The 11,995-nt window shown below is 55.6% G+C and overlaps 6 protein-coding genes across 6 annotated transcripts; 5 read left to right on the plus strand and 1 right to left on the minus strand.

Annotated features, from left to right (window-relative positions):
• Positions 1-32: 32 nt before the first annotated feature.
• CkaCkLH20_09244 (60s ribosomal protein l13) lies at positions 33-1,176 on the plus strand (the record flags this gene model as incomplete). Its single annotated transcript, XM_038891959.1, has 5 exons — positions 33-97; positions 166-341; positions 442-488; positions 567-725; positions 781-1,176. 5 exons carry the CDS (start codon positions 33-35, stop codon positions 1,174-1,176), a joined length of 843 nt encoding a protein of 280 aa, XP_038742892.1.
• Positions 1,177-1,788: 612 nt separating this feature from the next.
• CkaCkLH20_09245 (GTP binding protein) lies at positions 1,789-4,000 on the minus strand (the record flags this gene model as incomplete). Its single annotated transcript, XM_038891960.1, has 3 exons — positions 1,789-3,542; positions 3,589-3,720; positions 3,775-4,000. The coding sequence occupies 3 exons, from the start codon at positions 3,998-4,000 to the stop codon at positions 1,789-1,791; spliced, it is 2,112 nt and encodes a 703-aa protein (XP_038742893.1).
• Positions 4,001-5,422: 1,422 nt separating this feature from the next.
• On the plus strand, positions 5,423-5,935 carry CkaCkLH20_09246 (uncharacterized protein; the record flags this gene model as incomplete). Its single annotated transcript, XM_038891961.1, has 1 exon — positions 5,423-5,935. One exon carries the CDS (start codon positions 5,423-5,425, stop codon positions 5,933-5,935), a length of 513 nt encoding a protein of 170 aa, XP_038742894.1.
• A 1,242-nt stretch (positions 5,936-7,177) lies between these two features.
• On the plus strand, positions 7,178-9,550 carry CkaCkLH20_09247 (uncharacterized protein; the record flags this gene model as incomplete). The annotated part of the gene is made up of 1 exon (XM_038891962.1): positions 7,178-9,550. The coding sequence occupies one exon, from the start codon at positions 7,178-7,180 to the stop codon at positions 9,548-9,550; it is 2,373 nt and encodes a 790-aa protein (XP_038742895.1).
• A 434-nt stretch (positions 9,551-9,984) lies between these two features.
• Positions 9,985-10,749, plus strand: CkaCkLH20_09248 (uncharacterized protein; the record flags this gene model as incomplete). The annotated part of the gene is made up of 1 exon (XM_038891963.1): positions 9,985-10,749. One exon carries the CDS (start codon positions 9,985-9,987, stop codon positions 10,747-10,749), a length of 765 nt encoding a protein of 254 aa, XP_038742896.1.
• Positions 10,750-11,373: 624 nt separating this feature from the next.
• Positions 11,374-11,966, plus strand: CkaCkLH20_09249 (uncharacterized protein; the record flags this gene model as incomplete). The annotated part of the gene is made up of 2 exons (XM_038891964.1): positions 11,374-11,790; positions 11,835-11,966. The coding sequence occupies 2 exons, from the start codon at positions 11,374-11,376 to the stop codon at positions 11,964-11,966; spliced, it is 549 nt and encodes a 182-aa protein (XP_038742897.1).
• Positions 11,967-11,995: the final 29 nt, after the last annotated feature.

Below are 11,995 nucleotides of genomic sequence, written 5' to 3' on the forward strand. Positions count from 1 at the left end.
TGCCCTGCCACAGCAAGAACGCCCCGCAGCCAATGAACGCCGGCAGGAGGACCCGCACCGAAAAATCCCACCCCCAAAGCTACGTACCGAGCACTTCGTAGGGTTTTCATGCCCTCCAGAGATTTTGACTCGTCGTCCTCCAGGAAATTTCGCATCCGCCTCCAGCAGCATCTCGACGACCCGGCCTAGGACTACTAACCCTTTGATCGCGACACAGGCACAATGGTACGTTTGGATACACGGATTCCACACGATCGCCGGCTACGGCATCGCCGTCGTTGCTGTTTTTACTAACGTACTTTTTCAGGCGATCGCACACAACCAGCAGATCCCCCACAACCGTGAGAATACCCCCTCTTCCGAAGACAACAACAAAGCGACGACGAAGCACCGCGCGCAACACCGAGAAGGAACACGACGAGACTGACTGTGACGATACAGACTTCCGCAAGGATTGGCAGCGCCGGGTCAGGACGCACTTCGACCAGGTATGATTTTACACGATGGAGATTGGAATTTGGGGAGGAAAGAAACACGGACAATTCTGACTGGAATTCACATCACAGGCCGGCAAGAAGCACAGCCGCCGTGTCGCCCGTCAGGCCAAGGCTGCCAAGGTCGCTCCCCGTCCCGTCGACTTGCTCCGCCCGATCGTGCGATGCCCTTCGATCAAGTACAACCGCAAGGTCCGTGAGGGCCGCGGTTTCACCCTGGCTGAGCTCAAGGTAGGGATTTCTCCACGACGAAGACAGCCTTGAAAAAATACTGACACTTTCCAAGGCCGCCGGTATCCCCCGCCTCTACGCTCCCACCATCGGTATCGCCGTCGACGGCCGCCGCCAGAACCTGAGCGAGGAGTCCCTCTCCATCAACGTCGCCCGCCTCAAGGCCTACAAGGAGCGCCTCGTCGTCTTCCCCCGCCGCTCCAACAAGCCCAAGCAGGGCGACTCCAAGGTCGACCTCGCCTCCACCGAGATCTCCCGCAGCACCTCCGCCGCCTTCCCCTTCGAGCAGGTCGTCGCCGGCTTCTCCGAGATCGCCAAGTCCGACGTCCCCAAGCCCGTCGAGGGCGGCGCCTACCGCAAGCTCCGCGAGACCCGCGCCGAGGCCCGCAACCAGGGCAAGAAGGAGAAGCGCGCCCGCGACGCCGCCGAGGCCGAGGCCGCCAAGAAGTAAACAGTCTTTTGATCACAAATTGCTGCTACTACTTCTTTGGTGTCTTTACGGCCTTCTGGGCCGTTGTGGTTTCCGGTGTCGGGAGGAAGGGTTTTCATCATGTTTTGCGCTGCCGCGGCGACGAAGAAAAAGAGGACAAGATTTTCCGGGACGCTGCTTTTCGACACGTTAAACAACAACGACAAAAACTTTGTCTGGGCTTGAGGGAAATGAAAAGTCTAGATCGGGGTTTTTTCTTAGCTGGGCCTGGCGTGGGTTTCGGCGGAATGAGAGATACTCAGGACAAGGTCATAAAGAAACTATTGCATTGATCACGCCAGCAACTTGTTCGTTTCGTGTGTTTTGATATCTGTCTCGAAGTGGGACGCGCTATGAGGACGACGTGACGTGTATGATGTGACTGGCTTATACCATTTATTCATTCAGCTGTTTTGCGAATTGAGGCTCGTGATGTCCTGGTCATTCTCTCCTGCTGGTATTAGCACAACGTCGTTTGCTGTTTTGTGCGCTATACAGATTGTTCGTGACATCAAGCCACGATGTTTCATTGACGCTACTCTGCAAGCCGTCTGCCAGGTATTCCTAATCCATTATTCAAATCATGACCACCTGCTATGCATCCTCCTTACTCTTCTCATCAACAAGCATCTCCCCGCCCTCCCTCAACATCTCCTCAAACGCAGCCCTCCGCACAGCAGGCAACTCATCCTTGTGCCTCCTCACCAGCTCGCTGACCATGACGAGCCCGTTCTCCCGATCAACCTTCTTCATCCCCGCCGCCTGGGCCGGGTCCGTCGCCTGCGGTTCCAGCCCCAGACCGTCCACCATTGCCGCATTATCACCCCCGCCGCCCCCGACGACCACGGCCTCTTGACCGCTCGTGATGGTCTTCTGCTCCTCCCCCTCCTCCCCGGAGAAGCTCCGCCCCGTGATGGACTCCGTCAGCGCCTCGAACGCGCCCTGCACCTGCAACGCGCGAATCACGACGCCGGCGCCGTCCTTGGACCGGCACATGAGCGCGAAGACGAACCATGCTTCGCTGCGGAGCACGGGGAACTTGGTCTGCGTCACGAGGAACGCGAGCGCCTTGTTGAGCGCCGCGTGCTGTCGGTAGAACTTCTCCCTGCGCCTCGCGTCGCCGCTCTCGGAGCCGGCCTCGGCGGCCGCCGTGGGCGAGAGCGGCTTCTCGGGACGGAAGACGTAGCCGTCATCCGCGGGGTCCCAGTCCGGGAGGAGGGGCGGGATCGGGGCGGTGTGCAGGACGCGGCAGACGGCGGCGGCGGCGCGGGCGGCTTCGGTCCGGGTGTGCTCGGCGTCGGAGCGCGCGAAGAGGTCGAGGAGGCGGTGGAAGTGGGTCGTGTCGTGGGAGGGGGAGAGGGGGTCCGGGTTGAGCGGGGCGCAGAGGCGGCGGACGTTGGAGGGGGTGTTGACGAGGAGGAGGCGGGTGAGGGAGACGGCGGAGAACTGGACCTGGGGGTTGACGTCGAGGGCCCAGATGCGGGGGAGGATGTCGGCGTCGAGGAGGCCGGCGTCGCCGAGCAGGGGCTTGTTCTGGGGCGGGATGGCGAGGTTCTTGAGGAAGGAGAGGGCGGAGTGCAGGAGGATGGAGTCCTTGGAGACGCGGAGGAGGTCGACGAGGGGGAGGTGGACGGCGTGGTCCCTGACGAGGGCGTAGGAGGCCTCGTCGGAGCGGGCGACGTTGCCGAGGCAGAGGCAGGCGGCGGACTGGAGGTGGACGTTGGGCATGGAGAGCCAGGACTGGAGGGTCTGGAGGACGGGGGAGCCGATGGGGTTGTAGATGGTGAAGGCGTCGGCGTAGGAGATGTCGGCGAGGAGCTGGACGAAGGACTGCGGGAGGGCCTTGAGCATGACGGCGGCGTCCTCGTCCTCGACCCGGATGGCCTCGAGCTGGGTCTGCAGGTGGTAGAAGGTGGCGAGGAGGATGGGGACGGAGTTCGTGGTGATGAGGGCCTCTTGGATCGGGGCGTGGGTGAGGTAGGCCAGGGCGACGGCGACGAGGGAGACGAAGTCCTCCGCGTCTGTCGTCGGGGTCAGGGCGAGGGTGAGGAGGAGAGCCGGGGTTTGCGGGGGCGCGAGGGTGGCTTCTGTCTCGTGGGTCGCGAGGAGGGCGAGGATCTTGCTGATGATGCCTAGGAGGTGCTGGGCATTGGCGAGACGCGGGCTGGTGAGGAGGTCGACGAGGGAGAGGGTTAGAGAGGCGGTTGAGGCTGCCTGTTGGGCCGGCTCGTAGTCGACGAGGATGTTGTATAGGACCGGGACGGCGAAGGGGAGGGCGACGTCGTCGGAGAGGAAGGTGATGATGGCGGGAAGAGCGTTTGAGGCGACGACGCGGGCGCGGTTCTCATCTGGTGATGTTAGATTGTGTGGTTGTGAATATGAGAGGGAAAGTACCTGTGTCGGCGCATGAGTTGCCGATGAGACGGAGCGAGTGTTTCTTCAAGGCTGGGCGGAGATCCGGGGTGACGATGACGGTGAGGAAGAAGTCGACGATTCCCGAGTCGCCTAGCGGAAGTCTCCATGAAGCTGTCATTATGTGTCAGTACCTCATGATTGCGGCTTCATGAGGGGATCACTCACCATCTCGACTTCCATCGCCCAGCTTCTCTGCGACAAGGTCGAACTCCTGACTCCCCGCGAACCACAACTGCTGCGCCGTAAACAGCACGTCACTCAGCAAAGCCGTCCTGTGAGCGCGGCCCTGGTCCTCGGCGCCGGGGTTCGCCCATGATGAGGCGGATGCCAGAAGGTCTGCGATGGCGTCTGGAGTCATGGCTTTGCCTGATGCCTGCGGCGGTTCGGCCATGATGGAATCTGCTTCTCTTTTCTTCCTTCGAGTGCCAGCGCCTTCTGCACACAAAGTCCAATGACTTTCTTGGCTGGTCGACAGTCAGTTTGTGTAAGTTATTTCCGGACGTGAACACCCCTCACGAGAATATCGAAATTGGTATGGAGTTCGTGATTGGTTGTAAGTTGACGGCTTGCGTGGTGGTGGTGCTCGCAGCGCTGCCGGACATGGGATGAGCCTGGCCGAATTCCTGTTTCGGTGACGGTGGTGTTGAGGGCCATGTGGGGTATCCAACCGGGAATCGTGATTGGTTTAGAAGTGTTTACCGCTGTGGGTCATTCTCTCGGCGGTGTTTGCGCCGGATGATGTAACGGCCCCGGCGGTGTCCGGGGGTCGTCCGGGATGCAAACAAGTTAGCCAAAGGGAGCATTGAGAATACCTGGCAGATAGATAAAGGCTTTGTTCATACTTCTGATTCATTTGGCACTATTCCGGTGATTGTTACGATGCTTTTGATGAACTCGTCGTACTGATTGCTTGAGAATTCTCTGACTAATTAATAAACACGAATAAAATGGACAAATTAATTTGGCAAATGTGTAGACTTACTTTAATATGAAAAACAAAATATGCAGACAAGTTTGATTGCTTTTAAGAAGATTGTAGATGGTTCTGAAAGTCGCAAGTCGCTGGTTTGGACCCGGTAGCATGCTCACACTTAGCGGATGTATCACTCATCTGCTCAGATACTAGATACTGTAGAGAAAATAAAGCTCTTACTCTCAAGAAAGCCGCAATGCCCATCATGAGGCTTTCTGAAAGCAAGAACAAGAGAACACCATAATCATAGGAACCAAATAACAGCTTAACCGTTAACCAGGGTGGTGCCATGTCCCTACAGGGGATGTGTTTGCTTCATGCGCCCAGCCCCTTGCGGACTTCGGCGCCGCTTGTTGTCATATCGCTTGAAAAGAGAAAAGAAAACCAAACCCAACTCTGCGCATCTCTTTACTTTTGTCAAGTCTTACTGATTCTTCGATAGCTTTGGAGGCGATGACTGTCTTCGCCTCTGGGCTGTCCGTTGGACGGACGATACCTCGTCAGCTTTGGCTGACGTTGAGCCGAAGATCTTTGTTGTACCCTCTGCCGATAGCCGGAACACAGAAATCGATTTCAAGACGCATCAATTCACCGCCTCATCAATCGCAGAATCGTTGTCTATCTTCGAGTCCTCAGAACAACGCCGATGTTGGTCAGCACGACAACAACAACCCGGGCTCTCGCTTTAGCCTGTCGTATCCATGGGCGGCGGAGCTGGTCTGGCAACTTCGACAGAACAACTTTAAAAAATGTGGATTTGTTGTATACCGCTGTGACTATAGCAGTGACAGCACATGGAAGCAGTACAAAGCCTACATAAATCGTGTTACGAGAGACGCTATGAGAGACTTGCCCGGGATCGACTGTGAAGTTACCTTCGTGGAGGACGAAGACTTCCTTGACGGCGCATCCAACTACAAGATTCGAAAAAGACATCGGAAATGGGCTGAGTCTGCCATCAGAGACGAGAACCCTCGTTGGGAGCCTCCCGAAAAAACATCCTGGTGGCATGGTAACCCCAGATACGACTACTTCGTCACCCTCGACGCTCTCCCCCTGTGGTACAACCAAATGTCAACACCGCTGGACGATCAAAGATCCTTCAAGCTGCACGCGACCGATTGGTTCAGAAAGAAAGGCTTGGAAATGCTGAACTTCAATTCATGGGACGTGATGGAGTGGAGACGACACCGAGGTTGGGTGAAGCTACGCATGAATTGGTTCCAGATGGATTTGTACGAGGACTTGTGGGGACGAGAACCCGGAGATGCCCTTCAAAGAATCAAGTGGAAGCGGGAAAGAGACGAGGATACGATCCGGCTCTATCTTGGTGGTAAATGGAGATACGATTGAGACGAGCAAATCACCTCGACGTCAGCAGTCAGCCGATGTAGAGATCACCGTCTTTGAGAGGAGTGCTATTGCAATACAATCAAATTCCACAATTGCCTCAGGTCGCATCTCAATGATCTCACCAGTGATGGAGACCCGCGAACGATCGATTCCCGTACAGTATAGAAACATCCGGCACGACCTCTCCATTTACGTGGATAAAGCTTCTCTCAGAAGTCTTTACCATATAGGCTTGTTGGGATTCACCTGAGAAATCACCGAACGAGACAGAACTCAACTTTGTTGTTTCCAGTTGGAACCAGAGAACACCTAGGTAGCTGGAGCGAGGTGCGAGGCATCAATGATACTTCCGCACATCAAGGGTGTGTTGAGTTGAATTTGTCGGACATAGTTTCGAGGCCACTGTGATCAAGTGCCCGCAGCGGCAATTTTGGGTTACAAGTGGACTCAAGGCGTTATGGCTGAGCTTAGATATGGCGGAGTTGAGTGCGAGAGGCAATAAGTGAAGTCTTGGAACAATATGCACAGGTTCAGGGCAAAGAGGGACGATTCTTTAAGGCTCATTGCCAAAATCTGCAGCAACAAGTCATGTTGGCGCTCTCATGATTGTATACGTAATGTCAGAGAACTCAAGGCCTTGATGCCGGATTCGGCTCGATTACTTGTTAAGGACATGGACTGGCCGGAGAAACCGGAAAGCCTTAATAAATGCGCGCTCGTATCTGAGGCTAATGAATACGCGCTGTAAGTCAGTAGAGTGCCGAACTAGCCGACTTTCGCGGCTTGCTCAGGGTACCTGACAAAACTCTCCTCTTTCAACTTTGACGATGACGACGAGATTTGTTCAGACAGGTGACAGTTGGGCAGCCGACTGGAACTATGCAACCTGCGATGCTGAAGACACAGAATTCAGGCACCACACCATTCGCAGACTTGCAGTTGTGTCCCCTATTCTCACCTTCAAGTCAGTGCTTTGAGCACCCCACAGTCTCACTGAACGAAGTTGATCAGCTCAAATTTGCGACCACTCAATTAACCTTCTCTAGTGGAATTGCCCGAGTCAAGGTACACCCCGGTCCAGGCAATCAACGGACGGACTTCACGAAGTATCGTCGCCCCTTCATCTCGCAGCGGACAATGCCAAAAACTACATGAACAGATCGTTTCCTTGGCACCATGGAGACTGTTGGTTTGTTCAGTAGTCAGTCCTTTTCAACACCTTAGGGGGCAGAGGTAGCAAACATGCCCCGACACTCTTTACTCAAGTCGCTCGTTTCGTTCACATTCGTTTTCACAGCTTTGGCTGGCAGAGGCCAAGTCAAACACCCAAAGCCCTACCATGAGGTGCCGCAACTAGCCAGACACGGCTCTTTTGAGCCTTTCACCGCACCGAGCCCGGATCATCTGAATCCTCGTCAAGAGAAGACAGCCGACGGTCTCACCGCGATCGACACTTTCACTTACAACGGCGAGTCATGGACCGCGTACGAGGATGTCACCCGCTTCGATGGCCCTTTGGTATTGGTCTCGTCGTCAGGCACACGGCGTGAAATCAAGAGATACGTCGAGGCCTCAAGCGACGAAGCTGTTTCGCTCAACAGGACCGTCGACGCCTATTTTGGCCTCGACCCCACCAACGACGTCAACCTGAAGCAGAACGACGTCCTCGCAGAGCGTCTTCTTCAGGACGGCGAACCCGTTGAGGAGCATGTTCGCGACGTCGTCGACCTATCTTTCTTGCCTTGGGACACGTATCTCGGAAATGTCCAGGCCAATGACACAATGGCCCTCGATTGGCAATCCACGACAAAGAACTACCAACCCTGGAATGACCTCCTCGAAGCCGCGGACGGAACGCACTCCAACTACTCCTTCGACGGTCTCTTGAGTGGATGGATGCCCGCAAGCCGCAAGATCTACCGCGGACTCGAAGACACCACCGACTGGGTTGACATTACCGCCTTTGCTGACGTCGACTCTCCTGATCCAGAGATTGTCCACATCTGGTTTTCCATGACGTATATCAAGGGCGGCGTAGTCCGCGCGCACAAGTACGCGTTGGACTACAAGCAGTTCCTGCCCCTGAAGGCGCACCCCACAGCGAACGACTTCTACCCGGCCCTAATGCGCTTCACGGACTACTGGGAGTCTCATGTGAAGGACGGCATTTCTCTGACTCTTCCCGACGAGACCTGGTCAGACATGGGCAAACACGCCTTCGCAGCAGAGCTCGTCGGTCGTGCCGGTGGCGTGTCCCCGAGATACGGCGCCTTCGAGCGCGACTATGGCGGCTCGGAGTACGACGGCTTCCAAGACATCATGACCTCCTCACTCACGGCCAACCTCGCCTGGGGACGCTTCGACCAAGCAAAGACCATTCTCGAGAACTATATGGACTGGTACGTCTACGACAACGGCGCGATCAAGATGCGCGGACCCGCGGTACCGCAGTTCGGCCTATCTCTGTCCCTGATCGCCCGTTACGTGCAGTACACAGGCGACACCGCGCTCGTTGAGAGGTACAAGACGAAGATCCTCGCGTGGGCGAACATGCTCACCACCCGCCAGGACGAGAACCTGAAGCTGCCGGAGGACGATCCGTACCACGGCCTCATCTCCGGGTGGAGCGAGTCTGATGCCGCTCTCAGGAGCGATGCGTGGCGGTTCGAGAAGCCTTACTGGAATAACGCCGCGTTCGCGGCTCGCGGGTTGAAAGACTTGGCCAACATCGACACCTTCGCCAATCAGGCCAAGGACTGGAACGACAGGGCTGAGAAGCTCATCAATCAGACGGCTGTGACGCTTGACAAGTGGATTCAGCGCAACTTCACGCCTCCTTACGTCCCCGTACTCCCCAACGAGACAACGCATGTGCTCGAAGACTTGGCGGAGAAGGGAGACGCATCGTCGCAGTGGTGGCCTCACCGCGTCTACTCAGAGCTTCTTCAAGCATCCGTGCTGTCGTCCAACCAGACGGACATGGTAATCGACTCGATGCGAGCGTACGGAATCACCAGTCTCGGAGTAGTTGCGAACGTGACGCCCCTGAAGCCAGATACCCGCGACATCCTCGGTTTCATTTCATACGGCTATGCGCTGACTTTGTTGCTGCAAGATCGCATCGATGAGTTTGTGTTGTTCTTGTATACTCACCGATACCACGTCCACAACCGCGGGCTGTGGCTCGCTGCCGAGGTTGCTGGCACTGGCGGAGGTTCAAGCACGTACTGCCAACCGTCCGAGTTCACGATTCCCATCTTGCTGAGAGCTGCGTTGTTGCTGGATCATCCGGACGAGGATGCCTTGTTGGTTGGACGAGGTGTGCCGAGAAAGTGGCTCAGCGAGGGTAAGATCGGGGTGCAGAGGGCGCCGACCAAATGGGGACTCGTCGATCTTGAGATGGAGCTGGATCAGAAGGCACGTACTGTCACCACGGTCTTGGGCTTCGAAAAGGCACCTCCGGCGGAGGTGAGGGTGAAGATGAGATTACCGGAGGGCAGTGAGTTGAAAAACGTCACCGTAGGGGGCGCGGCTACCGAGTGGAAGGGAGAGGAGGTTACACTGCGCCTTGGATCGGGTGCGCGAAACGTCACCATTGTTGGAACCTTTCAATAGACAACTTCGAAACGGAAGAGACAATGGGATGAAAGAGCCGTAGGAAGAAGACGACTGAAGCCGGAAGAAGGGGGAGAAGACCTTTCAGTAGAACGGCCCCTTCTCACCCTTCCTACACTCAGGATTGATAGATGATTGATGTCAAATCACTCAATATGGATACAATTATCCGCATCCAAGTCGAGCTGGAGCTGTGCTGCCCTTGGTGAAAGAATTGATCTCTCAGTACGTCGCTAACATGCGTCGTGTTTGCTAACGCTCAACTACATGTTTACGGATTTGTCGACGCAGAGCGCGGTTTCCGTTTTGCAATTCATTGAATTCATATAAAAGACCACATCATACGATACTACTCGGAGTTGAATCGACATACTCATCCAAGTAATCCTACCTTGTCATCTGCCAAGCCACATCCCAAATATCCAGCTCTCAAAATGCTCTCTTCATGGAGAATGCCCAGCCGTCATGTTCTCTCTCGACAATGGCGATTCGTCAAGCCCTTTGTGAAGGCAGGCCCGCGTTTCTCGCCTTTCGTACAGAAGCCCGCGAGCGTGTTGCGAGACCAGACCGCGCGATCGTACATCCAATTTTCTATCATGAGACTCCTCTCGCTTGAATTACAGCGCGTCGCTTCGGTCAAGAAGCTGGCGAGTCTCAAGCCAAAGAGGACGCAAAAACACCCGCTCGACCCTCAGTTAAGAAGCTGGCTGAAGGAAAACAAGGAACTTCTGGATCACTTCCATGCCGCCTACCGCATCAACCACAACGACCCAGGCAGCTGGCCGCAATTCAAGGAGCAGTTCACACGCGTAACACCAGGCGAACGCGTTAGCATGAAGCTGTCCGGCAACGAAGCCTTCCTTGGCGGCAAACATTTCAACCACATCTTCCAGTACAACCGGTTACGGGGAAAAAGTATTGGACGAGGAGCAAGCCTTTGCAAGAAAGCGAAACCGGCATCGCTCAAAAATGGAAAGTTTGTCTTGAAGGCCCCTAGGACTGTGTTTGACGGCAGCGAAAAGAGCGTTCTGCTTGTTCATGTCAGTCCGAGTGGGATCGTCTTCGAGGGCTTTGAACTCACTGAACGTCGAGGGAATAAATACGACCAATCGGTAATGCGTTTTGGATCGAGGGAATTTGTCGCATTTATTCAAAAGAAAGACCTCTCAACCGTGGCGAAGAAGAAGGTGCGAAGCTGAACGGTCGACGTCAGACTATGGGAATTCTGAATTCAGGGGTTTCAGGATTGTTGGCTCATTGTGGTAAGCCAACTTTGAGACCTACTTCTGCTTGTATTTTACCTACATCTCCACTCAGGGCGTATCGTGTTGAATTATTTCTATCCGAGTATTGTTATAAATGTCATAGGTGCTATGTGTTAAGTGATGGTTCTACCTTTCGCAGCGTTTGAGACACGGGAAGCTGGAGATGAATCATGGGCTGAATGCCAAGTGAGGATGGTGCCTGCTAGGATTAGTTAAGACAATGGAAAAGACGCAGAAATAAGTTTGAATATATCAAGGTAGTGGGAATCTTTGCCATAACATCTTGTAGTCGTGGCATGGGTAGTAATCTGGATGCATTCCAACCGCGCAGCGGCAACAAATCCCCTGATTCGAAACGCGAGATAGACGGGTATTTGGCTCGCGTCCAAGTTTGATCTCAAGGTTCAATTATAATTTTGCAGAATATTCTTGAGTGTTTGTATGAATTCAAGAGGTTGGAAGAAGTTTGGAGTTCCTCATCTAACCGCAGATACTCAGCCATCGGTACCCGCCATGGCACCCCATCGCCACCAAACGACGAGAACCTCAAGCCGCACCATGACCGCCACCACTCCCCTCCCAAAGCCACTCTTACCCCTTCTCCTCCTCCTCCTCCTCACCACAACTGCCAACGCCCAAGTAATGTACCTCGGCTGCGGCACCTTCACAAACTTCAACGACTTCCTCGAGCCCCGCGCCATCTTCCGCGGCGCCTCCGGCCCCCAGGCCTGCGCGAACGCGTGCACCTCGCACGTCGTCGCCGAGTCGCGCTTCTACATCATCGGCGACGGCGCCTGCTACTGCACGGGCTACCTCGTGACGCCCGTCTTCTCGACGAACCCGTACCCGAGCAACGCGCTCTGCACCGTCCGGTGCGCCGACGGGTCCGGGTCGACGTGCGGCGGCACGTTCGACGGGAGCCCGGTCTACTCGCTCTACGGGCTGGATCGCGTGAACGTGCCGACGCGCGCGGGGGTGGGCGCGCCGGCGCCGTTGCCGCCGGGTTCGAGTCCGAGTAGTTCGTCGACGTTGGGGTCGTCCTCGGTGTCGTCCTCCGCAGTCTCCTCGGCGACTTCTCCGATCTCAAGTTTCTCGGCATCAGGTTCTTCGACGTCCCAGCCAAGCAGCGCCTCCGGTTCCAGCAGCAATAGTCCAGCGTCCTCCGGTAAACAAACTCACC

The sequence above is a fragment of the Colletotrichum karsti genome (assembly GCF_011947395.1).
Source record: "Colletotrichum karsti strain CkLH20 chromosome Unknown Scaffold32, whole genome shotgun sequence".
Taxonomy (NCBI): Eukaryota; Fungi; Ascomycota; class Sordariomycetes; order Glomerellales; family Glomerellaceae; genus Colletotrichum; species Colletotrichum karsti.